Source organism: Chenopodium quinoa, unplaced genomic scaffold (genome assembly GCF_001683475.1).
Source record: "Chenopodium quinoa cultivar QQ74 unplaced genomic scaffold, ASM168347v1, whole genome shotgun sequence".
In the NCBI taxonomy this organism is placed as follows: domain Eukaryota; kingdom Viridiplantae; phylum Streptophyta; class Magnoliopsida; order Caryophyllales; family Amaranthaceae; genus Chenopodium; species Chenopodium quinoa.
Genome location: NW_018744284.1, coordinates 943,829 through 970,870, shown reverse-complemented (window position 1 = coordinate 970,870; position 27,042 = coordinate 943,829). Strand labels below are relative to the sequence as shown.

The 27,042-nt window shown below is 34.1% G+C and overlaps 1 protein-coding gene across 1 annotated transcript; it reads left to right on the top strand.

The window, feature by feature from the left end:
- The first annotated feature begins 13,879 nt into the window (after window positions 1-13,879).
- LOC110694955 (alkylated DNA repair protein alkB homolog 8-like) lies at window positions 13,880-20,874 on the top strand. The gene is made up of 4 exons (XM_021872143.1): window positions 13,880-14,083; window positions 14,804-14,872; window positions 15,469-16,553; window positions 20,460-20,874. Exons 1-4 carry the CDS (start codon window positions 13,901-13,903, stop codon window positions 20,545-20,547), a joined length of 1,425 nt encoding a protein of 474 aa, XP_021727835.1. The 5' UTR covers window positions 13,880-13,900; the 3' UTR covers window positions 20,548-20,874.
- Window positions 20,875-27,042: the final 6,168 nt, after the last annotated feature.

The following is a 27,042-nucleotide window of genomic DNA, read 5'->3' as shown; positions in this document are numbered from 1 at the left end:
ACATATATATAGACATAATGAATAAAATTTAATTCTTACTAATAATAATAATTACCTAGATGAGGTTTTGGAAAATTTAAAATCGAATTACTTATAATATCAAGGAAAATTCTGGAATCATGAGTAGATCCCTCCCAACCAATTAGTACATACGTAAAAAGTAAATCAAAGTCACAAGCTGCTAATACATTAAGGGTGGGTGTCCCTTTCCTTCCTCGGTATCGCAATCGGTCTTCCTCGGAAGCTATTACATCTATATGAGTACCATCAATAGCTCCAATGCAATGCTAATGTGACTAAGCTAGATCGATACTAGATGAGTTTAAATTGTAAATTACAATGATATGAGATAAGAACAACAACATCTAAAAAATTGTTACCTTATATCGCGTATCATTAGCAAATGGTGGGGAATCTCCTTGAATTCGGGATCTCTCGGTCTTAAAATATCCCTTGACAAACCATGTGTTGCATCTAAAACTTCTTTAAAAATTCTACTTATGGTTTCTCCGGAATGTTGGGATCGTTCTTGAGCTTCTCGATTTGATGCTCCTATACTAAGGACATATAGAAATATACCCTATTTCTCTAGTGTTGACATTCTGTCTAAAGGAAGCAACCCATACTTACTTTCCAAATCAAAGGCTAATCGCCGAAAAGTATTCTTAGTCATTCTAAACATGTTAAAACAACGTTTTTTAGGTCCATTTAATATTTAATGAATCTATCTTTCTCCGGTCATATAAGAAGTGAAGCATGGCTCCTTATGTATGTATTTTACATAATAAAGAGAAATATAACCCAATGCACAAGCCACCGAGTCCTAAAACAAATTATTTCTACGCCTCTTACGTATTGCATTACGTTTGACCTGCAAGTCCATACCTATAAACAACCAAGAAATATATTTGTGGTAAATACATACAAAATATGAACACATAAATAACTAACACATATATTACGTTATTAAAGCATCCATAACTATCTAAAATTAGCATAATTCATACAAAAAAAAACCAAGCTCATGAACTACTATCCAAAAAATCATGAGACAAGCACATACATACATATGCTTCCTTCCATGTACGAAGTATCTTCTACTTAAACTTACATTCCGATAACAAAAGTAGTAAATAAAACTACCTAGCTAATACTTATAATATCCTACATTAAAGTTAGCATGATGATTACTTTTTCTTTTCACTCTTCTCATATAAGTACTTTAACCATTGATATCTTGAGTAATCATCTGGCATATCATCAAGAATTGTCCTTTTTTGGGGATCCTCAATTAAGGTGCAAGCAAAGCAAAACTCTTGACTGCCGGGTATTAAACCCGGCAACGATACTAACTTGGCCAAAGAATTGGCTAGTGAAGAAGAGGAAGAGTCAAGTGTACGAGATTTAAGGTTCATTAATTCCATGTCCTTCATGTTTCACTCCATAACTACCTTTACCATGGCATCTAATTTCTCAAGTAACATTCCAGAGCCTCTTTTTTTGGATGTTTCAATCTTACAACTTTTAGAGCTTTCTGAAACATCATTACATTCAAGGACCCTTTTACATCCTCTCCTAGCATACTCATTACATGGTGGAGTAGGAGAATGAGAAGTAGGAGAAGGAGATGGAATGGAGGCATTATCATTCCAAACTTCTTGCCATTCCCTCCTAGATTGGATGTTGTTAATGCATCATTCTCACTCATCTCATCATCATATTGAAATGGTATATCACCAACATTAACACTCGGAGGGGAAGGAATGTAAACATCTTCTTCTTCAATTTGAACCAGAGTAAACCTATGCACCCCTTGAGCAACTGAAATTCCAAACAGTTGGTCCATCTTTAACTCCAAATCTGGATCAATCCCTTCATCTTGAAATGCCTTATAGTGGGCATTTTCCTATGAAAATAAAAAAATAAAAAAATAAAAAGTCATATTGTTTTCCTAACATTGACAGAATAATACACAAATAGGTAAAAGGATGGAAGCTACTAACCTCAATTTTGTTTTTCCACCACTCCTCAGTAGCACTTATTGTCCTTTATTCATGATCCCATCCCAATCCGGTTTCTTTTCCTTTCAAAGTTTTCCAAAGGCTCCATCTACTCCTCATGTGATCCCACTTGTTTTTTAGTTTGTTCTTTTCATACACTAAGTTAGTCTTGTTTTGAAACTCAACCTCTAACACCTTCCATGGCATTCGTTGTAAGGTTATGGAACCCCGCTTACCCTTACTCCTCTCCGCAAATTTGATACACGAATCACAGATGACATGTAAAGTTTCTTTAGACCAATTAGCTCGATTCACCCCACCTTCTGTTTCGTCATTGACTCTTTTGTTGTTGGGTACCATCTAAGTACTATAAGACGGCAAAAATTTCATTCAATTGATTTCTACATCTATTTCAAAGATGATAAAACATAGACAAACTATAAAATATGAAATACACCAATTATTCTACCAAAGTAAAGCAATCACAAAAATTGCATGCAATTTCCCACTTGTTTACAGAACATGGTCTAATCTCATCATAAACTGCATTAGAACCTTAACATGAAAATGCATCCAATTTTAATTTCCCTACTTTCACAATCAATAAAAAGCACATAAATTGTGATGTACATTCTTGATCTAAAGTGAAAGTAAGATCAAATCAACGCACATAACTTACAAATTTTAGCAACAATATAAATAATCCCACTAAATTATTTATGCTAGAGTATAGGAACGAACCTAATTGTGTATATATATATATATATATATATATATATATATATATATATATATATATATATATGTATATGTATATATATATATGTATGTATATGTATATATATATATATGTATATGTATATATATATATATATGTATATGTATATATATATATATGTATATATACATATGTATATACATATATATATGTATATACATATATGTATATACATATGTATATATATATATATATATATACATATACATATATGTATATATATACATATATATATATACACATATATATATATATCGGATAATTAAAAAAAAATTAGCTTAAAAAAATTGCATATATAATTTTTTTCTGGTTAACGCATAAAAATAAACGTGTATATAATTCAGATAAAAAAAATCAGATAATAAAAAAATATATATCAGTTAAAAAAACGCATATATAATAAAATTAAAAATAAAAATAAAAATAAATCAGAATTATTCTTGGTAACAACTAGCAAGGATTTTGAATTTTTGTTAAGATGAGATAATATTTTGGAGGAGATAAGGATTGCTAAAATTTGGATTAAAATAGATAATTTTATAAAAAAAATACGCATGACCAATATAATTAAATAAACTAAAAAATAATAATCAAAACAATGCAATTAAGGAAAAAACTGTTTCAGAAATAATAAAAGTTAAGGAAAAGATATTGAGAACACTAACCTTGAGAACTAGATCTGCTATGGAGTATGTGGAGTGGCTGTGGGAAGAAGTGAGAAATGCCTTATTGCTTGGTTGTATGTCATAGGGTTTACAAGAGGGCAAAATTGTAATTTAAACTCACCTAAACAAATAAGCTCTTTGCAAACGCTGCTCTACCCAACGTTTTGTAAAAAAGCTTATTGAGGTAAATAAGTTCTTTCAATAAGCTTACTACCAAACACTAGTATTAGCTTATTTGACTAGTCAATCAGCTAAAGTTAGTCAAATAAGCTAATTTACCCCTAATAAGCTGTTTACCAAACAGGGCCAATAACATTGAAAGCAATTTAACCATAATAAGGTTAGTCAAATTAAAGCATAATAATAAACCTAATCATGATACTAGCAATAAGAATAATAATAAGAGTAATTAAGTGAATTAATTACTCACGTTCCGTGCTTCTTTAATTTGCTACATCATGAATAAAAACGTTAGTAACTTCAATAAATATATAAATCAAATCGAAATTAAATTAAATTAAAGTAGAGTTGATTTGGTCCAAACCCTCAATCGATTATACCTCTCACGCCTTGGTTTAATTATGAAACTTCGGGTGTTGTATGGACTCCGAGGAGTTCTTAGGGAATGTATTATGAATGAATAGGGAGTGCAAGTATTTACACTAGAGCATAAGAGAGAGAGAGAATGATTTTTGGTGCCCTGAAACTGAGAAATCAACCTCATATTTATAGAGAAAATGTGAGGAGTGAAGCACGGAAACCCTAGAAATGAAGCGCCGCAGAAATTAAACCTAGAAATTGTCGCGTCACGGCGCAAATTGCCGTGACACGACACAGATTGCTGTGGCACGACAGATCCTGCCGTGGCGCGACATTTCTGCCATGACACAGCAAATTCCTTTGCTGGAATTCCTTCTAAATTCATTTTTATCTTTTATTTTGCATTAAGTATGGGATAATTTAAGCGTCGTTTCAGAATTCCGGACTTATTTAGGCTTAGGGTTTTAATATTTATTAATCGGGCTTAATTAATAAATAAAATAAATTGGATTAAAAAGGTTTGGGTCGCAATGAGGATTGGACTATGCTTTGACTAAATACTTGGACTGATCCGTTGACTGATTGTTGAATGTGTTTAACTGAATATGGACTTTAAGCACTCCCAAGATTAAATACTCGACCCGACCAATGATGGCGGTGAAAGGTGGTTCATCATCGGGGTTAAGTTTGGGCAGACATTTTTAGGTGTCCACATTAAGGGAACAAAGCACATCACAAGAAGGCATGCTAAATAATGAAGGAAATTGAAACACACCATTAGCATCAACTTGAGCATGCATCTCATCATCATGAGCAATAGGAGAAATAGAGTTGAAATCATTTGTTCTAGGTTCACTAATGGGAACATGAGACAAATCATGGAAAGTCATGCTAATATTACAAGAATCAACACATTGCACATCAAGATTAGAAACATGATTACCCCTATTATAGACATCCCAAGAAAACCAAACATAAAAATCCCGAGCATCATCAATTGTTAATGCTCTAAATTCACCATTATGCATGCTTTCAACTATGTCTCTAGTTTGCTCATTCAAACCAAAATAACAAATCTCACAAGCCTCCCAAAGACTACAACAATTATAGTCAAGAAATCCTTCAAGTCTATTGATATATTCACAAAAAGGCTCATTGTCAAATTGGGAAATGAGAGACAAGCCATTTTTTTTTATCAACAAAAACAACACAAAGATAAGCAAACAAATAAAAAGAAAAATATACACAAAGGCCTAGACTCAATAAGGTAATGACACGATAATGGAAGTCGTTCCCCGGCAACGGCGCCATTTTGATAAAGGATATTTTAGGTCGTTGGGTTCTAACCACCTTCAATCAAACAAAAAATTATAAAACCTAAACCTAACACTAAACACAAGTCTATGGCAAGTCAAGGTTCGATCTACAGAGAACAGCGAATCACTACCAACATCACCAACAACTAAGCTAGGACAACAAGAGGTAAGAAATGACAACTAACACTACAAGACTAGACTAGACTAGACTAAGACAAAGACTAAAACATACACTAAGGAAACGGTTAGGCATAGCATTCACTCAAGCATAAACAAAGCATGGAATTGAATCGAAATGCGAACTAAGCAACTCATGTCAATGATTTAAAGCACAATCTAACCACCCGTCGGGGCTAATTGTTTTCCCAACTCATCCTCTAGCTTACACTATCGTTATAAGCCATGTGAATCGGGGTACAATTTAAGCCAATCATTCAATGGACATTCCTAGATCACGCTATCGCCATAACCTAATTTATTTCACCCAACTACAACAATTGATAGGCCTCTCAAATGCAATAATTGGTAGACATGAAAAACAAAGCATTTTAATAACAAACAAATTAATTCCAAACCCTAAGACATGCTCAAGATGCAACTAAACCACAACTATCCCCTTAGTTGGGGAACTACTCACTAATCATGCTAATAACAAGATTAATCAACAAATTAACAAGCATCAACATGATTAACAAGCATCAACATGATTAACAAGCAATCAACAAAGCAAAATTAAAAAAAAAATTAAAAAAAAAAAAAGAAAAAAGAAAAAGCAATAAGATAGAGAAAAGAAGGTAAGAATTGCTCATTGATTGATGTTTGAAGTTTCCAATACAATTGTCACTCTTGCATCTTCATCATCTTTAATCCCTCATTGAATAATCCTCACTTTCTCTCTCTAAAACCCTAACTATGGAGGCTAATCCTCCCTAGAACCCTAAGCTAAGAGAGAGAGCTAAAACTAATTAAGAGGGCTGAATAATTGGTTTTTTTTTCTAATTACCTCAAAATTGGGTATTTATACTAAGCTAGGAAAGGAGAAAATAAAGGGGAAAATATAGAAAGAAAGAAAAGGAAAATAAAACTAAAGAAAGAAATAAGAAAAGGAAAATAATTAATGAAAATTAAAAGAAAAAGAAAATAATAAAAACCAAAAACAAATCCCACAAAACCGGTCAGACCCCCCCCCCCCCCAATTCTAATTCCCTTCTTCTTTTTTGGCTGCTCTAAAATGGGGAATAATCCCCTACACCGCTCTTCACCAAGATCCATCATCAATCATCATCATTGAATCACCACCATTCATCCTCAACAGCAATCATCGAGCATCAAATCAAGACCGTTGATCTTCAATAACTTCGCACGTAAAATGGTTCGGTCAAACCGAGGGTAGGTTCGGCCGAACTATGGGATGGTTCGATCTAACCATGGGTGTGTTCGGTCGAGCCTCTAACAAAAAGAAAACTTCCAATGTTTCTGACTCTTTTGGCACTTAGACCGAACTTCTGTGCAGTTTGCCGAAACCATGTCAATTCTGCAATTTGCTCTGATTTTTGCGGCTTTGGCGGTTTAGTGATTGGTAGCGCCGGTGTTGTTGCGGGGTGGTGGAGGAGTGCAGGGGCTGCTCTGTTTTGCGTTGACAAGGGAATTGCCGGCGGATTGTTGTGGCAATAGTGGGATGCTATATGCGGCTAGTGGTGCTGAAGGCGTGCGGCTTGGTTGCAATTGTTGGTGAAGGTGGATTGAAGAAAGGTCGGGTTGTTTGGTGTTGCGGCTGGTGGTGAGGCAGGTGGCTGCCAATGGTCAATTGGAGTAAATGCGTGTATTTAGGGAATTGCTGTGAGTGATATGGGCTATGATTGGTGGCAAGTGGTGGCTATTGGAGGTGCGTGGGGCTGTGGAACAGGTTGAGGTGATGGCGTGGCCGTGATTGGTTGTGAATGTGTGAGGTTGACTAGTTTGTTTGATTCGAACCTGAAACTCCAAATATTTCTTCAAATTATAACACATGCCTCGACCCAAACCACACCTACACACACCAAACAAAACCGAGGGGAGAAATCGAGACAAATAAAATAAAATAAATAAAATGGAAATAAATAAAGTAAAATAGAAATAATAGAAATAAAACTAAAACTAATATTAAACAAAACTATACAGGCATATAAAGTAAAATAAATTAAGAAATAAACCACAAACTAATTAAATCTATTAAAAGAATTAAAACATGCCAAAATTATCAAAATAAAAAGAAACTTTATTAAAGAGAAAATAAGATAATAAAAGGGAAAACTAGAAGAAAATTAACACGAAAAAGACTCTAATGTCACTCTTATGTCACTCATCGGCCATCCTAGCCCTAGTGCGGCCTCTACTAGCTCTTCTTTTTTCACAATTTCATCGCCAAACAATATATGCAGCGTAATACCTAAAACTAAGTTAGTTTATTTTATTTACACGCGTCAATCACACAAGGATTACATTACAACGAATGTTGTTATTCTTATTTATTTCAAATTCAAGAAGAACAATAATAAACAAGATCGCCTTGACTTTAGTGATAAAACAATCAATTAATTTATTCAATTCTAGTCTTATTTAACGAAAGAGAACTATGTCAATTTAATTAATTCAAGGTTTATTTTAACGTGATCAAGCAACACTAATTAATCGTTTTAGGTGATTTAAGATAAGAAAAGAGATGATTTATCCAAGCGCTCTGGAATTACCACTTTTCCTTGCTAAATTTTCGTTTGGAATGCAAATAGACACCTTCTTGTTCGGGAACCTTCACCGTAAGAACAAAATAATTAAAGGGTGAGTGCTTAGGACAAGAGGGTTTGGTTATTGCATAAATTCACGAAGATGTAACTGCTGACTTTCTAGCTAATTTCTGTCTGTTAGAGCTTATATTGATCCCCTTATTCATAGGCAAAGGTTGAGATTAGGGTTTCAGAGATTCTTCCACTGCAGGTGGCGCGCGCAACTCTGAAGGTTGCGCGCGGCTTCCGCGCGCAAGTGAAGGAGCTGCACTGCACAGGGTAGCGTGACCTCTAATCTTGCGCGTGGTTGTATGGTAAGATTCGATTTAGTATCTTTCTGAAATTTTGAATCTTTCGCAAGCACATCACTGAAAGTTGCACTGGATGTTGCGCGCAACCTTACGAGTTGCGCGCAGCAGCCAAGCACGACTTTATGAGTTGAACGCGGATTTTCGAGCGGCAGCCCTAGATTTTAACCTAGGCGCTCTAAATCCGTCCGAAATTAGGTTCAATCTTTGGATTAGGCCTAATTTCTGATCGAGCTTAGTATTAATGAGCTTTAGTTCATTTTTCTGGGTCAAGCTAGCTAGTTTTATGTGTTTAGGCTTTAATCAGTAGTCCATTAGCATACATTACTCCAATCCAGCACAAAGATGGAATTATTTATCGTCATAGCACTTCCGGTCGGGACAGGGGACCAAAAGTAGATGTCTACACATATATCGTTCTAGGGATATGCTTTAGAAACAGCTACAAAATTACTAAACCAAACCCCGTTCAAAGCTGTAGAAAAGACTCGATACGAGTCATGGAATGGAAAAGTTCCAAAGTTATCTTTTCTTAAGATTTGGGGTTGTGAAGCCTATGTAAAGCGTTTACAAGGCGACAAACTAAGTCCCAAATCAGATTCGTAGGTTATACCAAGGAAACAAAAGGGTATTACTTCTACAATCGCAAAGAAAACAAGGTGTTTGTTGCTCGCGATGGTGTCTTTCTTGAAAAGGAATTTCTTTCTAAAGAGCTAAGTGGGAGTAAAGTTGTTCTCGAAGAAATTTGAGACGAGCAACAGATGGATGTGGATAACACCGCATTAGAGGCGAGGGCACTTAAGTCAACTCAAATGACAAATCATTCGTCGGAGCAAGCTAATTCAACTAGGGAGACTCCTATCGTCCCACTTAAATCTAAATCATGCGAAAATCTTCAAAGAGTTTAAGAGAATACTTTTGTTGTTGCTCCAACCCCACGTAGGTCATCCAGAATCGGAAACAAACTGTTTGTTGATATTTTGTTAACTATAGATTCCGAAATATTCATATTGGAATGCGCGGAACCTACAACCAACAAGCAAGCTTTGGCAAGCCCTGACTTTGAAAAATGGCTTAAGGCCATGAAATCTAAAATGGACTCAATGTCTGAAAATGGTGTTTGGAATAGTAGACTTGCCTAATGAAGTAAAACCATTGGTTGCAAGTGGGTATAAAAGATAAAAATAGATCAAGTTGGGAATGTCTACATCTATAAAGCAAGACTGGTTGCAAAAGGGTTTAGTCAAATTCATGGTATCGACTATGATGAAACCTTTTCCCCAATAGCAATGCTTAAGTCAATTCGGATTCTTCTAACGATTGCTTCCTACTTCGATTATGAAATATGGCAAATGGATGTCTAAACTGCCTTCTTGAATGGGTTCTTGATGTTGGATTTGTATATGACATAGCCTGATGATTTTGAAGATCTAGAAAATCTTGGAAAGGTTTGCAAGCTTCAAAATTTTATTTATGGATTGAAGCAAGCATCTCGGAGTTGGAACATTCGTTTTGACAAGGCAGTTAAACAGTTTGGTTTCCTCAAGAGCGAAGAAGAACCTTGTGTTTACAAGAAGTTTAGTGGGAGTAGTCTGGTTTTCTTAGTCTTGTATGTAGATGACATACGGATCATAGCAAACGACATACCAATGCTTGAGTCAATCAAGGAGTGGTTAAAGAGTTGTTTTTCTATGAAAGACTTAGGAGATGTCGAGTACATATTGGGAATAAAGATCTACCGAGATAGATCTCGAAGGATGATTGGACTAAGTCAAGAGACTTATATTGATAAGATTCTTGAGAGGTTCGTAATGCAAGACTCTAAGAGAGGATTTCTTCCCATCTCTAATGGTATTACACTTAGTAAAACTCAGTGCCCTCAAACGCCAGAAGAGTTGCAGCGTATGAGTAATATACCTTATGCCTCGGCGATAGGGTCTATTATGTATGCCATGATATGTACAAGGCCAGATGTTTCATATTCCTTAAGCATGTGTAGTAGATTTCAGGCAAATCCAGGCAAAGCACACAAGAAGGCAGATAAGAATATCCTTAAGTACTTAAGAAGGACTAAAGAAATGTTCCTAGTGTATGGTTGTGAAAATGAACTAGTTGTCAAGGGCTATACGGATGCAAGCTTCCAAACAGAAAGAGATGATAGTCGATCTCAATCCGGGTACATATTTTATCTTAATGGAGGAGCAATAAGCTGGAGGAGTTCGAAGTAAAGCACGGTTGCAGATCGACTCTACAACACAATCTGAGTATTTGGCTGCGGTTGAGGCAGCAAAGGAAGCTGTTTGGATCAAGAAGTTACTCACAGAGCTAGACATTGTACCTAGTGCTTAGGAAGGAATTGAGTTATTTTATGACAACAATAGTGCCATTGCTCAATCAAAGGAACCAAGGTCACATTACAAATCCAAACATGTAATGAGAAAGTACCACCTCATTCGAGAGATCGTTGATAAGCGAGATGTCAAGATCTGCAAAGTTCATAAGTATGAGAATATCGTTGATCCGCTTACTAAACCTCTTCCACAGCCCAAGCATGAGAGTCACACCAGGGCTACAGGGTTGAAGCGAGTTATGTAATAAATTGAATATGTTTAGAAAAACTTATTGCAATTGTATGTAATACATTAACCTACAGTTTCATGTTTAATAGAAATTTTCATTTCTCTTATTTAACTGTGGTTTGATATTAAATAAAATGTCTAAATTAAATTAATTGTGAATTTAAATGGGATTATCTAATAAGTGATTTGGTAAATGAAACTGAATTCATAAATTATTTAAGTTTCTCGTTTAAAATCATTAAACTAAATTCAAAAAATGGATTAGCATGTAAGATTGATTGATAGTGCAGTTTCATAGGCTACAGGGTCATAAAGATGTTCAGTCAATCACATGGATATGTATGAATGATACATGATCTAACTATGACCTACTTGAAGTTTAAGTAATGGACTCCCGGATATATTAGTGGATTCCTTTAATTTAACATGAGTGGAACTATTGTCGGTCAATGATTGTTTTAGCTGTGGGGCACCACAACGTCATGCCGTAAAAGAGAGACTATAAAGGGTGTTTTCTGATTATTTTAAAAGTTGAGTAGGTGCTTTGGTTGCAACAAGATTGGATCAAGTCTACCGATATAATAAGAAATGTGTCAAGGCCTCTTGAATAGGGAGAATTGAGAAAATGCATGGCCGTGCTCAAATAGATTACATAGTAATCATTTATTTTGCAATTCTAACTCAGATTTCAAGAAATGATTTGTAGACTAATATGATCTCGACATGTGATGCAATCATATTATCAAATCAGACACAAATTAATTTAAGGAATTTGAATATTTCACACTTGTCTCAAACAAGGAGAAGATGCCTCCGTCAAGTGCAATTACTAGATATATAATGGATCAAATTATGGAGATAATTATCTTCATTCCTTTAAGTCGTCGTTATATCATAATTAGAGGTACCAACGATCTTTGGTAGGAATGGCAACGGATCGGAATCCGACTCGTAATTTTCGGATCCGAATCCGATCCGTTTATTCGGACCTCCGAAATGATCTATATATATATTTATTTATTTATTGTGTGATATAGCTATAATTGCGTGTATTGTCATACCGAGTAAAGTATAAACATAACATATTTAAAATATGAACTAAGTTGCATAACAAAATTTTGCTACAAAACAAGCAAGCATTTGTCAAAAGTTATAAAGCATGTGCTTATACTCTCGGACTCGGACTCGGACTCGGGTCGAACTCGGTCGGACTTTGCGTAGGATCCAAGTTCGATCCACCTCCTACTCGGATTTGGATTATTTTATCGGATTCGGACTAATTTTAAACGGATTCAAATCGGAATTTTATCTTTAGATTGGATCGGATTTGAATCGAACTTGGATTGAATTGCCATCCCTAATCTTTGGGCTGGTAAAATAGGCCAAACCCCACTAGAACGGATCCTATAAGGTCACACAAATGGCGTAGATTGAACATAAGAAAAAAAGGCCCATAGGAGTAGTTTTAAGTGGATTGGGTTTCCTTCCTAGCTAGATATAATATGATTATAAATAGACTAGGTGCCTAGGGTTTGAATTAAAAGTTGATGATCCAACAAACCCGAGTTAGCAAACACGAAGCCTAGCCTCTCTCTTTCTCTCTATCCTATTCATCCCTCCTTGTGTGTGCACCAGTTTGGTGTGAATGGTGGTTCGTGGTGGCCTATTGTCCATTAAAGGTGATCGTGGTGGTTTGCCTCTCTCACCCGACCAATCTAGTATTGGTGGACGTTCGATCGAATCTCATGGACTAAGTAGAGGAGCAACGCTTGAAGCTTTATTTCTCCCTTATTTGTAGCTAATCACAACATGGAATGCACGCTTCAAAGGTATTATTATGTGATTCTTATGTGTTATGCATGTTGATCCTGTTTTAGGTGCGAACGAATCAGATTCGTGAAAGAGAACCAAAAAAAATATGAAAAAGTTTGTTGGAAATTAAGTTATTTCTTGAAAAGATAGTGTAATCAGATTAATCACAAACACCTAAAAAAAATTTTTAAAAAAAAGGATGTCATCATTGCATTTGGGTGGGAAACAAAATTATTAGATAGTGACATGTGTACAGTTTAGAAGGAAGATGATATTAACAGTTGTTATTTTAGTATTAGTTATAGATAATTCAAACTTGAGATTATTAAAAGCGAATGACTCAAAGTTGGAATTATTAAAATCAATTTATCCGTTAAAAAAGCTTCTTATTATAAGCCTTTTTAAAATGAGCTTTTTGAGCCTAAGAAGTTATTTCAATAAGCTATTTGCCAAACAGGCAAACACTCAAACTAGTTTTTTCATTTAGTCAAACCTCTAAAAAGCCTCAATAATGAAATAGAAATTTACCAAACAAGAATTTATTAACCAACCCTAATAACATGACTCGACAATATGACACAAGTCAAGTGAGCAATCTGACCATCTCTCGCCAACGCCCCAACTCAAAGGCCAGACACAACACAAGTTACACAACGTCACACATAACTCCATAATAAGTGATACCATATCCTGAAAAAGTCCTGGTTTCTCAACATGAAAAACATAGGGTGTTTCTCAAAAGGATATTTTGTAATAAAGGGGAATTGTATGAATTTTTTGTAACTTTTTTTTGTCATTTTCTTCTTCTCACTCCATCTTCTTCTTCCTCCTCCATCTTCTTCATGCTTTCCTCCACCTCCATTGTAGTAGCTCGTGAACCACTACTATTACAACATATTTTCGACGGCGAATTAAACTAAAACCCTAACATAAAAGGGATAAAGAAGCGTTATGGTTAACCCCTAAAGGGAAGGTTGCGTCCTTCTCCATTGGAGACCTTCACCAACTCTATTAACATTCTTCTGTTCTACAATCAATACTTTTGGTTTTGCTTGATAAGAGAGATATTTTAAATAAAATTACAACATTAACCTATTTATTGAATAAAAATGACGAATTTACCCCTTTGAGAAACACCCTATGTTTGTATGTCGAGAAACTTGTATTTTCTCCCATATATCCCACCCACCAATAAACACCAAAAACACCCTTTTCCCTCGTACCAGACTATACCCATCAAACGTTCAACGCGACAACATCCCCAATTTCTCGACCAACTTTGCTTGCCATGACACTGCAACTGCTTCTTCTATCCCTGAACTGGTAACTCTCTTTCTCAAATTTGTACATGAATACCATTGTTCATAATACATGCTATATTGGAGTTTCTGAATCTCATTTTTCTTTGATGTATCGTATTCAAATCTCATTTTTTGATTTAAGCTTTGAATTCCTGTTTGCTAGTTCAAAAGTTGTACCGACTGATTGGAAATTTGGATTTGATTATTTTAGTGATTCGGTTGAGCTTAATTTACTGTTTTCTTGTTAAATTATAGTATAAAATTTGAACTTTGTACTGATCTTTGCTAGGATTTGAGCTGCCACATTTCTGTAACTAGGGTTTTATGTGTGTAGTCTATTTGTTTGGCCTTATTGAAGCTTTATTTCTATACCCTTTTAGGGGAAAGAAATTGGGGGCAGTTAAGGAACCTCTGGTGACTCGAACATTGTCGAGGGGTAGGCATACGCGAGCTCTTGATACTCCGATATTTTTAATTGAAAGTGATATCATAAGCTAAACAAACTCTTGAAGCTCCTTAGGTAGGGTCTAGGAGCGTAGCTTAGGGGGAAACATGTTTGTCTGGGTGAATGCTGCCTCCTGCATCTTTGATAAATTGTACTCCTATGTCGTTTAGTCACGTCTGCCTGTAGGCGAATAGAATAATGGAATAGCAGTCAAGTGAGAATGTGAAGGGTGATCCATTTTAATAGTCAGATTAGCCGCATATAAATTCTAAAGAATCTTCATTTTCTCTGAATTAGGTTCATATATTGTATCATGAGGGAACTGGTGCAGGTATGATTGCACGCTCTCTCCTCCTTTTTTCCCTGGTAAGATGAGGCTTATGTTGTAGGGCTAGCGAGACTAATTATGCTATGTTATAGAAAGCTTGAAAATTTGACATACGGAATATAATTGTATGTGTGATTTATTTTGATTCTAGATGGATTTATTTATTTATTTTTTTTTTTTTGAAGCAAATATATTAACTATGGTGCAATGTGGATTAGAATAGTTAGATGAAGTTTGGTTGTCAACTCAAAACTGCCTAATCAATTTTGATTATGCTAAAATCAACTTATATTGTGAATGCACTCTATATTGGTTGAATGTGCCCTATAGCTTAATTCGTCCATTCACCTAGTCTAATCACTTCCTCAAATAGTGTGTCAAGAAGGTGTATGGCAACTTGCAACTATAAAAAAACAGAGGAAGTATATATTTATATAACTAAATGTGTTACATGTGTGCTTGTTTTGCTTGATTTTATTTCACTTTATGAAAGTTTGGTTTTATTCTTACAGATCCTTTTTGCTAGTTAATGTTAGATTATTTTTCACAATTTTACAGCAAATCTCATTTTGCTGTAAATTTGCTCATCTTTTTCTTATAAAGTCAAACCAATCAACTTGTAATCATGTTTCAGGTGATGATATTTGGTCACATAGAATCTTTAAGAGTTTCTCATCTGATACGTTGGGCTTTGCACTTACCTCCTTTCATATCTATTTGTAAGTTTAATCCCATTAAATACAATACAATGAAGAATATTAGGACTGGCCGTCCTTCTGTTTTCTCAACTGCTGCATCGGATGGTGAAACAAAAAATCAACCATCTGAAGTGACAAATGAGGAGGGTTTATCATTCAACTGTGTTCAATACACCCCTGAAATCGAGAAGACTTATGTTCATCAGGTTTATGATGCAATTGCTCCCCACTTCAGTTCAACCAGATTTGCTAGATGGCCAAAGGTTGCATCATTTTTAGATTCCTTGACACAAGGATCCCTTGTCCTGGATGCTGGATGTGGAAATGGAAAGTACTTGGGTTTCAATCCTAAATGCTTTTTTGTAGGATGTGATATAAGCTCTCCTTTAGTAAGCATATGTGCCGAGAGAGGGCATGAAGCTTTGGTCGCTGATGCTGTAAATTTGCCATATAGAAGTGGTTTGGGTGATGCAGCAATATCCATTGCTGTTTTACATCACCTGAGTACTGAAAGTAGGAGGCGAAAAGCTATTGAAGAACTAGTTCGAGTTGTCAAAAAGGGAGGTTTAGTATTAATAACAGTCTGGGCTGTCGAGCAAGAGGACCCAGGTTTGTTGAGTAAATGGATACCCTTATCTCGTAGGTACCTAGATGAGTGGATTGGACCAGGTAGTCCTCGTGTCAACAGCCCCCGGTCATTTAATTTAAAAAGCATCCCTGAAAGTGAGGAGAACAATTCTCAAGTGTCATTGAAAGTCTCCAGTGAGTTCCTTGGTGCAAAGCTGGACGAAACAATGAAGATAAACAGCCAAGAAAATGATACATCAACAACCTATATTGATAATAGATGTAAAGAAAACCAAGAGTATTTTGTTCCATGGCACTTACCTTATCATCGTGCTGAAGTTAGTGGTTCTTCTGCTTGCGCTGTTGCAAATGGCCTGGCATGGAAAGATGACAAGAAGGGTGCTGTGGTGTATAACCGATATTATCATGTGTTTAGTGAGGGTGAACTTGAAAGGTAAACACAAATTTCTTGATATGTTCTTGCCTTTGGTTATATCATTCTATATTTCTTGACCATAATGTGCTGTGAACTTCTCATTCATCTTCAATGTTTTGCTTGTATGTGAATGGTTGAAGTCTAATATAGATAGCAGTATTGTTCAAATTGTCTAGGCTACGTCATGCATCTTGCTTTCTGGACTCTGATTAGTACCACAACAGGGTGGAGAAAGTTTTCAAAAAGGGAAACAATCTCCAAACTGAATTCAATTCTGCTTGAGGATTCTTGAAAATAATGTAGTATAAGTGGGGTATAATATAACTTGTATAGGTACCTGCATGTCATGCAGAGTATGTATATAACTCAATGTTAAAATTGCTAGTTTTCTGTATTTTAGAAACAAACAAAAACAACCATAATATAATTATATAAAAGCTGTTGACTGTTGAGCGTTGAATAAATGTCAAAGATACCTTGGACTTCGTGTTACTTGTAGCTCTATCATTTCCCCTTTTGATGTCTTAAACAAATCTTGACCGGCAATCCTGAAGTAAAAAAGAATTAGCCTTTAGCTATTCGAGTAACTTGAAAGCAACGTAAGGCCGAATCAGCATATGCAGTTGAATAACTTGAAACGGAGTCTTGGATGTTGAAGAACATAAGGTTTGATTAACAGTTATGTTGTTGAGACATTTGACCTGTATATTGGAGACTCCGAAACACTTAGTTTGAAGATGTAACCATGTATTCACCATTGTATGGTGTCATTAGAAATTCCTTTCTTCACACTTGAGTCCTTGAAATTCTGGGCTCAGTTCAATATAAGTTAGCTACCAACCTACATCAATCTCCAACCTTGTTTCTTGTATCATGGGTGTAAGGTTTTTACTCTTTGGAAGCAGCGAGCCTTTTTTCAACTAGAATCATTCAGCTATTGTGTCATCTTGGGGTTGGGTCATGGTTTTACATCTCGGATGCGGTTGCGATTGCGATCGCGGTAAGCTCAAATTTCATAACAATGCGGTTGCGATGCGGTGATCGACCCAGATTTAATTCCATCCGATTGACAAATTTGCTGCTCTCAGTTGAGTCGTTTTTTTTTTTTTTTTTTTTTTTTTTTTTTGGTTAAGTTTCAAAATCTTATCCATTGGGTATCCATTATTGGTGAATAAGATTGACTGCATTTCCAATTTTGGAGAACATTTTTGTTGCTTGGTTATGTGCACATCCTCTAACTGAAATTCTGAGCTAATTATATTCTGAATCAGAGCCTGATAAAATGTTTCAATCAGTCCAAAAAAAGCAATAAGGAGATAGTTGATATGTCCTTATATAGTACTCCCTCCGTTTTTAAATACTTGCTCCACTTTTCTTTTCCAACCGTTTTTAAATACTTGCTCCATTTCCTTATTTGGAAAGCTTTTACAAAATTTAATTCATTTCTCACCTAGTGGACCCAACATAAATCATATTTTATTAATTTCATATTCCCTCTCCTCCAATTCTCTCAACTACTTTTGCTTTTCACATTTTATTCTTCCCCCTACCCCACTACCTCCATATTTTATTACTCTTTCCCATTCTCCAAAAACTACGCGCATGGAGAAATGGAGCAAGTATTTAAAAACAGAGGGAGTAAGTATGATACAAACCAGTGATTTCATATGTAGTTATCAACAATCCTTACAAAATTTTTTTAAAAAAATAATGGAATTGTAGTTTCTAATAGATTCTATCTTAGATTTTGGTAAACACAGATATTTGCCAATTTTAAAATGAGTGTGGTTTTGCAATTAAAAGATCGTAATGAACTGTAGATGACTTAGAGGGGTTGTTACTAGATTCTATCATAATAAAGTTTTGATGAGCCTGTTTGAATATTTGGCAAGGCAACTCGAGAGCTATCACTTTCAGTAATTGGAGAGGTATGGCAAGAGCAAAGAACAGGTTGAGAACTGATCTGAGAGTTTCCAAGTATATTACGGAGCTACCATGAGTTGTATATATGTGAGGCTATTATGTGGTTCTTTAGGTTTAGTCATATGGATCTCCATCCACTACAAGCATGTAGAAAAATAAGACCACTTATATTGCAAGCACAATATGAATCTATGATCATTTTGCACTTTTAGTTTCATTCGCCTGAACACCCAATGGATTATTTCTCAGCTATGAAAAATTTTGTTTCCTTCTAGAGAAGAAGCAGCCTTATGTCTTTTTTAGAACTACTTTTCTTCCTCATATAGGGGGGGGGGGGTGGGGGCAGGGGGCCAACTCTATATTTTTGTTTGCTAAGTTTTCTTTAAAGGTCCTCTAACTAAATATTTTTCCTGAAAACAAGTAAACAGCATGAATTTGCAGACTTTAAAAGGTATAAAAGATTGACTCTAAATTTTGGTGTGCTAAGTTTTCTTTACAGGTCCTCTGACTAGATATTTTTCCTAAAAAACAAGTAAACAACATAATTTATAGACTTTGAAGAGTATACGTTTTTTAGGCTGGTTTTGTGGTTTGTAAGTAAAATTTTTAGAATTTCCTTTATGATAATGGCCTAATGGGACTCCAGCTCCAGTTCATGTATCTACATTTCTACTCAATACCACTTCTGAAGTGGTTAAAGTGGTGCTGGATGGTATGATTGTATGAAGTAAAAGAGATTTGAGGTGTAGACAACCTTTACTGTAGACACTGCCACACACTGATGTGAGACTGTTCTTGCAAAATTGTATATAAATTTATTACCATTTCCACCATTTACTATCTACCAAGTGGACTGTCAGATTTTGTATTTCATAATAATTTTCAACAAAATCAAAGTTGAACATACGTTCTTTTTACCTTTAAATGGTCAGCTAGGCTCAAAGTTATTGGCAGAGTAAGTAATTAAGTGACGTAGTTGGTCGTTTTAATTTAACTCTTTAGTTGAAATTTGCTTGCACCTATCTTTGTTAAATTATGTCTTAAGTTATACCTGTGCTCACCCAATTGCAGAATTATCCTACAAAAATACCTATAATTTGAGCATAGAAAAATGAGCAAAGCTAATCGTATCAACTGCTTAGTATGTTTTAGTTTTTGGGCACATTAATTATGGGTTCTGACTCTTGGTTGAATATGGGCCACTGGGCGCATTAAATTTTGGGTTCTGAGTCATATTTGAGATCAGTGGATGTGCTTAAAACCTTGACCTGGATTCAGATATTACAAAACTTTTTAAGTTGTCTTGGGGAAGGATTATTTCTATTGAAGTTGTAAGACTTTATTCTACCGCTTAACTTTTGATTCCATATGGTTTCATTTGTGGTTCTATATTGCATCTATGGAAATTAATTTCAACCGTTTCTGTCCGAAAATCTGGCAAGCACAATTTCTTGGCTGAAATCCTGTATCCTTTTAGTATCCTCTTCTCAGTATTTAAAAAATTAAAAGTGCTTCACTGGCTTTACCAGTTCTTGCTATGATTCCATTTGAGCTTGTTTGCCATGGACTCCTTGTTTCCACAATTCCACCCATATACAACAGAATTTCGTTTATGGTTACATGTTGCATTGCATGTTTTGGTTTTTTTGAATTTTTGATAGGCAGAAGTCTGCCTTGTAGTATGTCCATCTTTCAGAGACTATTTCTCCGTTGTTTTGAATCTTTATAACGATGTTGGTTATGAATTTGAAATTCCAGCTTGCCTAAGCATTATGGAGCTGTTTTTTTTTTAGCACAGGTGTGGATCATTGTATGCTGGTGGTGTTATTATGAAAATTGTGATTCTGCATGTCAGTTATATAGATTGCTCCATTATCATTTTTTTTACCGGACTCCCTGATTCCCTAATTGATATATTTTCCGAACTGTTTCCTTCCCAGGTGTAATTTTCTCACGGTTTCTCAGTAACTGACCAATTTCTTCAATTTGATGAATTTGCAGTTTAGTGTCTGGAATAAGCAATGCTGTGATTGTGGATCGCTTCTTTGATAAATCAAATTGGTGTATTATTCTTGAAAAAAGACAATGACGGATCAAAGACCACCAAATACATCACTTCAACGTGGAGATGAGATTAGTAATTATATCTCGAAGTGCAAAATGCTAATGGAGTTATTATACTGCACTGAATGTCTTCAGAAATGCAGGCTGTGCGGTTTATCAGTCCGCTTGCAAGTTTGTATCATCATTTTCTGATGCTGTGAAATTTTCACTTTGTAGAGCCAAGTGTAGTGTTGTTTTTGCAGACTTTGGCTAGTAAAGAGAGTAGAACTGACCTATCAGATGTCGCATTTTTGACAGTAATACGATGATTTCTGCTTGATTATTAAATAAACATATCAACGGTTTAGATTGATTCGTCATTCCTCACCAACGTTCTCGAACAATTATAGGATGTGATCTCTGCACATAAACCTTTGCTAGTTCCATGTTCACTTTAAACAATTAGAATACATTTACTACTCTATTCTGCCTCAAAATTAATATGTTAAAAATTTATTGTAGTGAGTTATTGGCCCGAACAATGCTCTAGTTGAGTGGATTGTTACATATAATTTTAGGTTAGAAATAAGTTTTTATCAGTAATTTTAAAAAACAAATATAGTAGTAAATCCGAATGATAATTTTAGTCAGTAAAAATAATTAAAGTTTAGTAAAAACTATTTGAGTTAAAAAAAAAAAAAAAAAAAAAAAAGGTGTTACTCCCTCCGTGTTTTAATAAGTGTTACAGTTTGACCAAACACGCATGCCGAGACACGACTTTGACCCTTAATTTATCTAATTATATGTTAGTAAAATCATAGGAAATTTTATAATATGAAAGTATACATTACAACGATTCCAACAATATATTAAACAATAACATTTGTTTTTATATATTAGTAAATTAATCAAGTCAAAATCATTATGTGAATAGTGAAAAAAGTCAAAGTATAACACTTATTAAAACACGGAGTGACTATATAATTTCAGTTTAAATAAGTTCAATCTAGTAAAAATAATTTCAGATCAATGTGAAAAATAAGGCCTTAATCAATCAAAGTAATAGAGAAAGGAATTTTACAAATCTATATGTATTAAATTTTTAAAATGTTGAAAGAGCTTTTTATTTACTGATACGTATTTCATATTTATTTGGAATTCTTTCCCTAAATACTAAATCTTTTTTTACAAGCTTCCAATTTACTGTCCACTAGCGCAAAGGAAGAATGCGACAGCAGGGCAATACCTCACCAAAAAACAAGCTAGCCATAACTTTCAAGCTAGCACAGCTAGCGAGACTAAATGCTTTCGAAATTGCCTCAAATAGCCAAGGTCGGTATAGAGCTTGCCAGCAAGCAAGCGAACGAAAAAGCCGGAAGGAATCAACCAACACTGATTCTAATAGGGCAAAGGATAGAGGAAAAAGCAAAGAAAGCAAAAGATTGGAAAAGATTTTCTAACTAGATATCCACTGAGAGTGACACCAAGCATTCCATCGATCAAACACCCATGCGTGGAAGTCCATCCTTTGTTTCTTTTACCTAGAATTCTTAAAAAGGAAAAAGACTTCAAACAAGTAGCTCATATTTACGAAAAATTTTATTTTTAAAAATTTTGGTGGAAAACCACATTTTCAAGTAATATGTATTTTTTTTTTTAAAAAAAAAATGCATTGCCCTCTCACTTAGGCCCTCTTCGATTCACCTTATTTTTGCTAAACTAAAATTATTTTTATTGAACTGAAATTATTTTTGCTGAACATATATTATTTTAACAAACTGGAATTATTTTAACTGATTCCCTACTGAAATGAAATTATTTTTATGGAACTGAAATTATTTTTACAAAGCGATATTATTTGTACTTAATATTATTTGTTTTAAGGTAAAAATAACAGGGACTAAAAGCAAAAACAATAAATTTTAACAGCATGCATCACTACTTGAAGTAGTGTTTCCTAACAAAAAAATCACCACTTTGAAGCAAAGATTTCCTTTTTTAAAAGCTAAATCAGTTTTAAAGCTAAATAAGTTTTAAAAATAATAATAATAATAATAATAATAATAATAATAATAATAATAATAATAATAATAATAATAAATAAATAAATAAATAAATAAAACATGAAAAAAATTAATAATAATAATAATAATAATAATAATAATAATAATAATAATAATAATAATAATAATAATAAGCTTCTGCAGAATCCGCCTATTCTTTGTCTCCTCGGCAATCAGCATTATGGAAATCGCAGCAGGGAGATCACACCTCTGCTTGGCTTCGGGCAGTCCTTATTTCTGGGTTGGGTCAGACAATGAACCCAAAGACCTACCGATGTGTGTTGTGCTATAGGATGGGTGTTCCATTGTTCTCTATCTCGATGTCGTGCTCTGCTTGTTCTCGGGTTTTTACTAGAGATATTTTTGGTGATCACGCGGTATCGTGTGCTGGTATTTTGGGTATTAAACATCGACATAATATTGTCCGGGATACCCTTGTTGATATCTGCTATAGATCTGGGATTTCAGCAAGAAAGGAGGTTGACATAGGGTTGTCTGGAGGGAATGACGGGGCCCTCAGAGCTGCTGATGTGTTACTTTATTCCTGAGATCGTGGTCGCGATGTTTGTGTGGACTTAACAGGGTCTTCTCCTTTGACATAGACAGGGTTATCTGACTTTGTTCCTGGACGGGTTGTAGCTGATGCGGCTAATCGGAAGCTGGTGAAGTATGAGGCTAGTTGTCGGCTGATTGGATACGGTTTCATTCCCTTCTCCTTTTCTTCACTTGGGGAATTAGAGAAGGAGGCAGTTGCGTTGCTGAAGCGGGTTCAGAAGTTCTCGACGACGCAAGACATTGGGGCTCGTGCTGCAGCTTATATCTTCACTAGGGTAGGTTTTGCTATAGCTAGAGGAGTGGGGGCCCAAATTGTATCTCGGCTTCCCACTAATTTATTGTAGGTTGTATGACTTTGTCTGTTTTTGAGATAATAATAATAATAATAATAATAATATAATAATAATAATAATAATAATAATAATATAATAATAATAATAATAATAATAAACCATTGTTCACCTCTCATGGACGGTAAAGTGGAAATATACATAAAAATGAAAATAAATATAAAACCAATTGTAATCTAAAAATTAGATCTTTTAGTAGCATTAATTAAAGAAAGTGCTCTTTTATTTGTTAATTTATTTTATTTTTTTGACGAGATATTTGTTAATTTATTTATTTCTCATTTCTTTTTTTTTTTTTTTTGGTGAAGATAAAATTTACTCCGTATTTCTTTTACTATCATTTCATTAATTCTTTTAGGGTGGTTTTTCTATAGAAATCGTAGAGGCTTGGGCCCAAACCAAAAAAAAAAAAAAAAAAAAAAATCCAAGAGCCAATAAAAAGGCAACAAACGGCAAACCCTAATTTTTGTAACCTAAACGAAATACTCAATTCAACAAAAACCCTACCCTTTCAAAAACAAGAGAAATCCCGTAAAAAAAAAAAATAAAAAAATAAAAAATAAAAAAAATTAAAACATGAGAAATTATTCACAAGATAAAAAAAAATGGAATTATAGAAAATAAATCAATGGATTTTGATTTGAACAATAGTTTCCTATGCTTTCATCCATCATTTCTTGACAACAAATGCACATTATGCAACCTACCCATCATTGCTTGCGGCAATGGTCTCACCACTACACCATTAAGCTACATTCACCCCAAATTAGCCCTCACCCCCGAAGAAGTCGACCGTGTTCGATACGATAATTTACGACACTTGTTACAATCCAAGAAGCTTCACTTAGTACTTGACTTGGATCACACGTTAATTCACTCAAGATTAACCAAGAACGTTACTTTAGAGGAGAAACAACGTTTAACGTGTACAAAAGATTGTGTACAACATGTTAAGTACTAGTCGATACGTGAGGTTAAGGCCGGGTGTACGTGAATTTATTAAACAAGTTAGTTCGATGTTTGATTTGTCTATCTACACTATGGCTGATAAGGTTTATGCACAAGAAGTGCGTGGGTTACTTGAGTCTAAAGCTGGGTTTCCGAGGCTTTCATGGACGATTGCTAAGCAAGATTGTACCAAGTATAAACAAAAGAGGTTGGACGTGGTGGTGTCACACGAACGGGTTGTTTTAATTGTGGATGATACCGAAAATATTTGGGGAGATTTTTGTACTGAAAATCTTGTTAAAATTAGTCGTTACGAATTTTTTCCAATAAAGGAACAAGAGGAGAAAATTGACACGGAACTTGCTAGGGTTTTTGGTGTTTTAAAGATGGTACATGATAAATTTTATGATGTTGATTTTGAGGTTGAAGAAGAGGTGGTGTTTGGCACGAGGGATGTGAGGGAAATTCTCGACACTATTTTATTAAACTCAGTTTTTGGCGAAGGAGGTGAAAATAAAAATGTTGCAATAAGAAGTAGAAAGAGGTCAAGAGATGAATTTACAGATTTCCTGGTACAAAATAGTTGTGTACATCAACCAGCAAAAATATGCTAGTCAATTGATTGATTTGATGTATTATTTGGTCTCTAATTTTTGTGTATTGAACTTACAAATAATTTTTTTTGTGATCTTCATACTTAATAGATTGTCAGTTGTGGTACAGAGGAAATCATGAACAAGAGCTTATTGTGGTACTGCTTAATTAGGGCAATGCCGGAAATTATAAATTTATAGTAGAAATATTTGTGTTCTTATTCATTTTTTTAACTACATATTTGATCATGTTAGAAATATATATGGTTAATATACTAGCAAAGATTTAATTACAGTAATATTCTGAATATATGCTTCATTTGAATAAATTAAAGCTGGTTTGGATATATATATCATATATGTTGTGAGTATCGAAGAATGTCTTGATTGTGCTTTTTTTCTTTATAATAATTGATTATGTGATATGATGGAATGTAGGAAACTTAATTCAAAAACTCTTTTGATGGTTAGAAGTTATGGGGGTAAAATAACCGACCGAAAACTACCATGTTCATGTAAATTAAAGGCAAGCTGTCCACTCTTTTTAATTGAGGTCATGTTCATATTTTGTTGATAACTTGTTTATCACAAATGACCTTTTCTCATAAACATGAATTGTGCTTTTGGCATTAAAATTTCTCAAAATCAAGTGAAGGTTCTAATCTCTCAATGTATTTGATAAGCCGTATACTTTAAATAAGAAACAATTAGAATATTTAATGTTGAAAAGTCATAAACTGAATGATTAATAATAGAATATCAAATGACCTTTTAAATGAATAAAACGAGCTTTTATTATAATGAAGATATGAATTTGATCATGAAAATTTAGACAGTAATCTAGGAACTTTTATGAATTAGCATAATTGTAATTGTGTTCAAGGTCTTTTAATTGAGCTTTAGCTGAGATCAAGGCCGAGTTGTGTTTTCAATGAGAATTTCTAGTCATTATCTCATTTAAGCCTACTACTATTATAAGTATTAGAAAATGTGATAACTTGCCGGAAATTCACTTATATATAGTTTTTGGCTATTATTTACTACCCCTCTAATTCCCTTTGTTTTTAAAATTTAGAATTATGCGCCATTATATTAAGTAATTGTATAAAGTAGAGATATGTTGGAATTAGTAAAATACTTGAAAGTACAATTTCATTTGAAGAAAGAATATTATATATGTGGGGTGAAGAAAGGAGAAATTATCTGCCTATATTAATTTGAGTCATGAATGACTCCAATAATACGACGTCGGTATTAAGTTGTACTTTAGAATGTTTAGATGGTATTATCATGATACCAAAATACTTATTCAGTGGTGCCAATGAATGCAAAAATATGGCCAGTTAACCAAAAAAGCGACAATTTGGTAAAAAAAATATAACTTCGGTGACAGTTTGGTAAAAAAAACCTAACCCCAAACGACAATTTGGTAAAAAAATAATCTCAGGCGACAATTAACGCAAAATATACAAAAATTTCTGACAAACTACTTGTAAATGCTTAAGTCAGTTCGTTTTTCAGGGTTTCTTACCTAATTTTCCTACCCCTTTTCATAATCAACAATTTCAAGAAAAATTTATTGTTTAAATATTAATTTTCACTTAATTTTCCTACCCCTTAATATCGATTTTTTTTTTAAAAAGGGGTTAGAAATAAATTTGATATCGGGATTTAGCAAAATGAAAGGAGATGACACATTAATTTAAATTTTTAAATGGGAAAAATAATTTAAAATATACGATAACGAATCAAATTAGGATATTTGAAGACTTTGTCGGAATAAAATTAGATATTTTTGGTCTAAATATCGCCTGAGATTATTAATTTGTTTAATTTTACCAAAATTGTCGCTTGGAGTTAATTTTTTTACCATATTGTCGCCGGAGTTATTTTTTTTACCAAATTGTCGCTAGGGATCTTTTTTATTTACCAATTTGGTCAATATATTATATTGGTATCGATATAACTCTTTGTTGGTTTTTAGATGATACCAACGAAACACAATTCAATACCAACGCCATGTTTTTAGAGT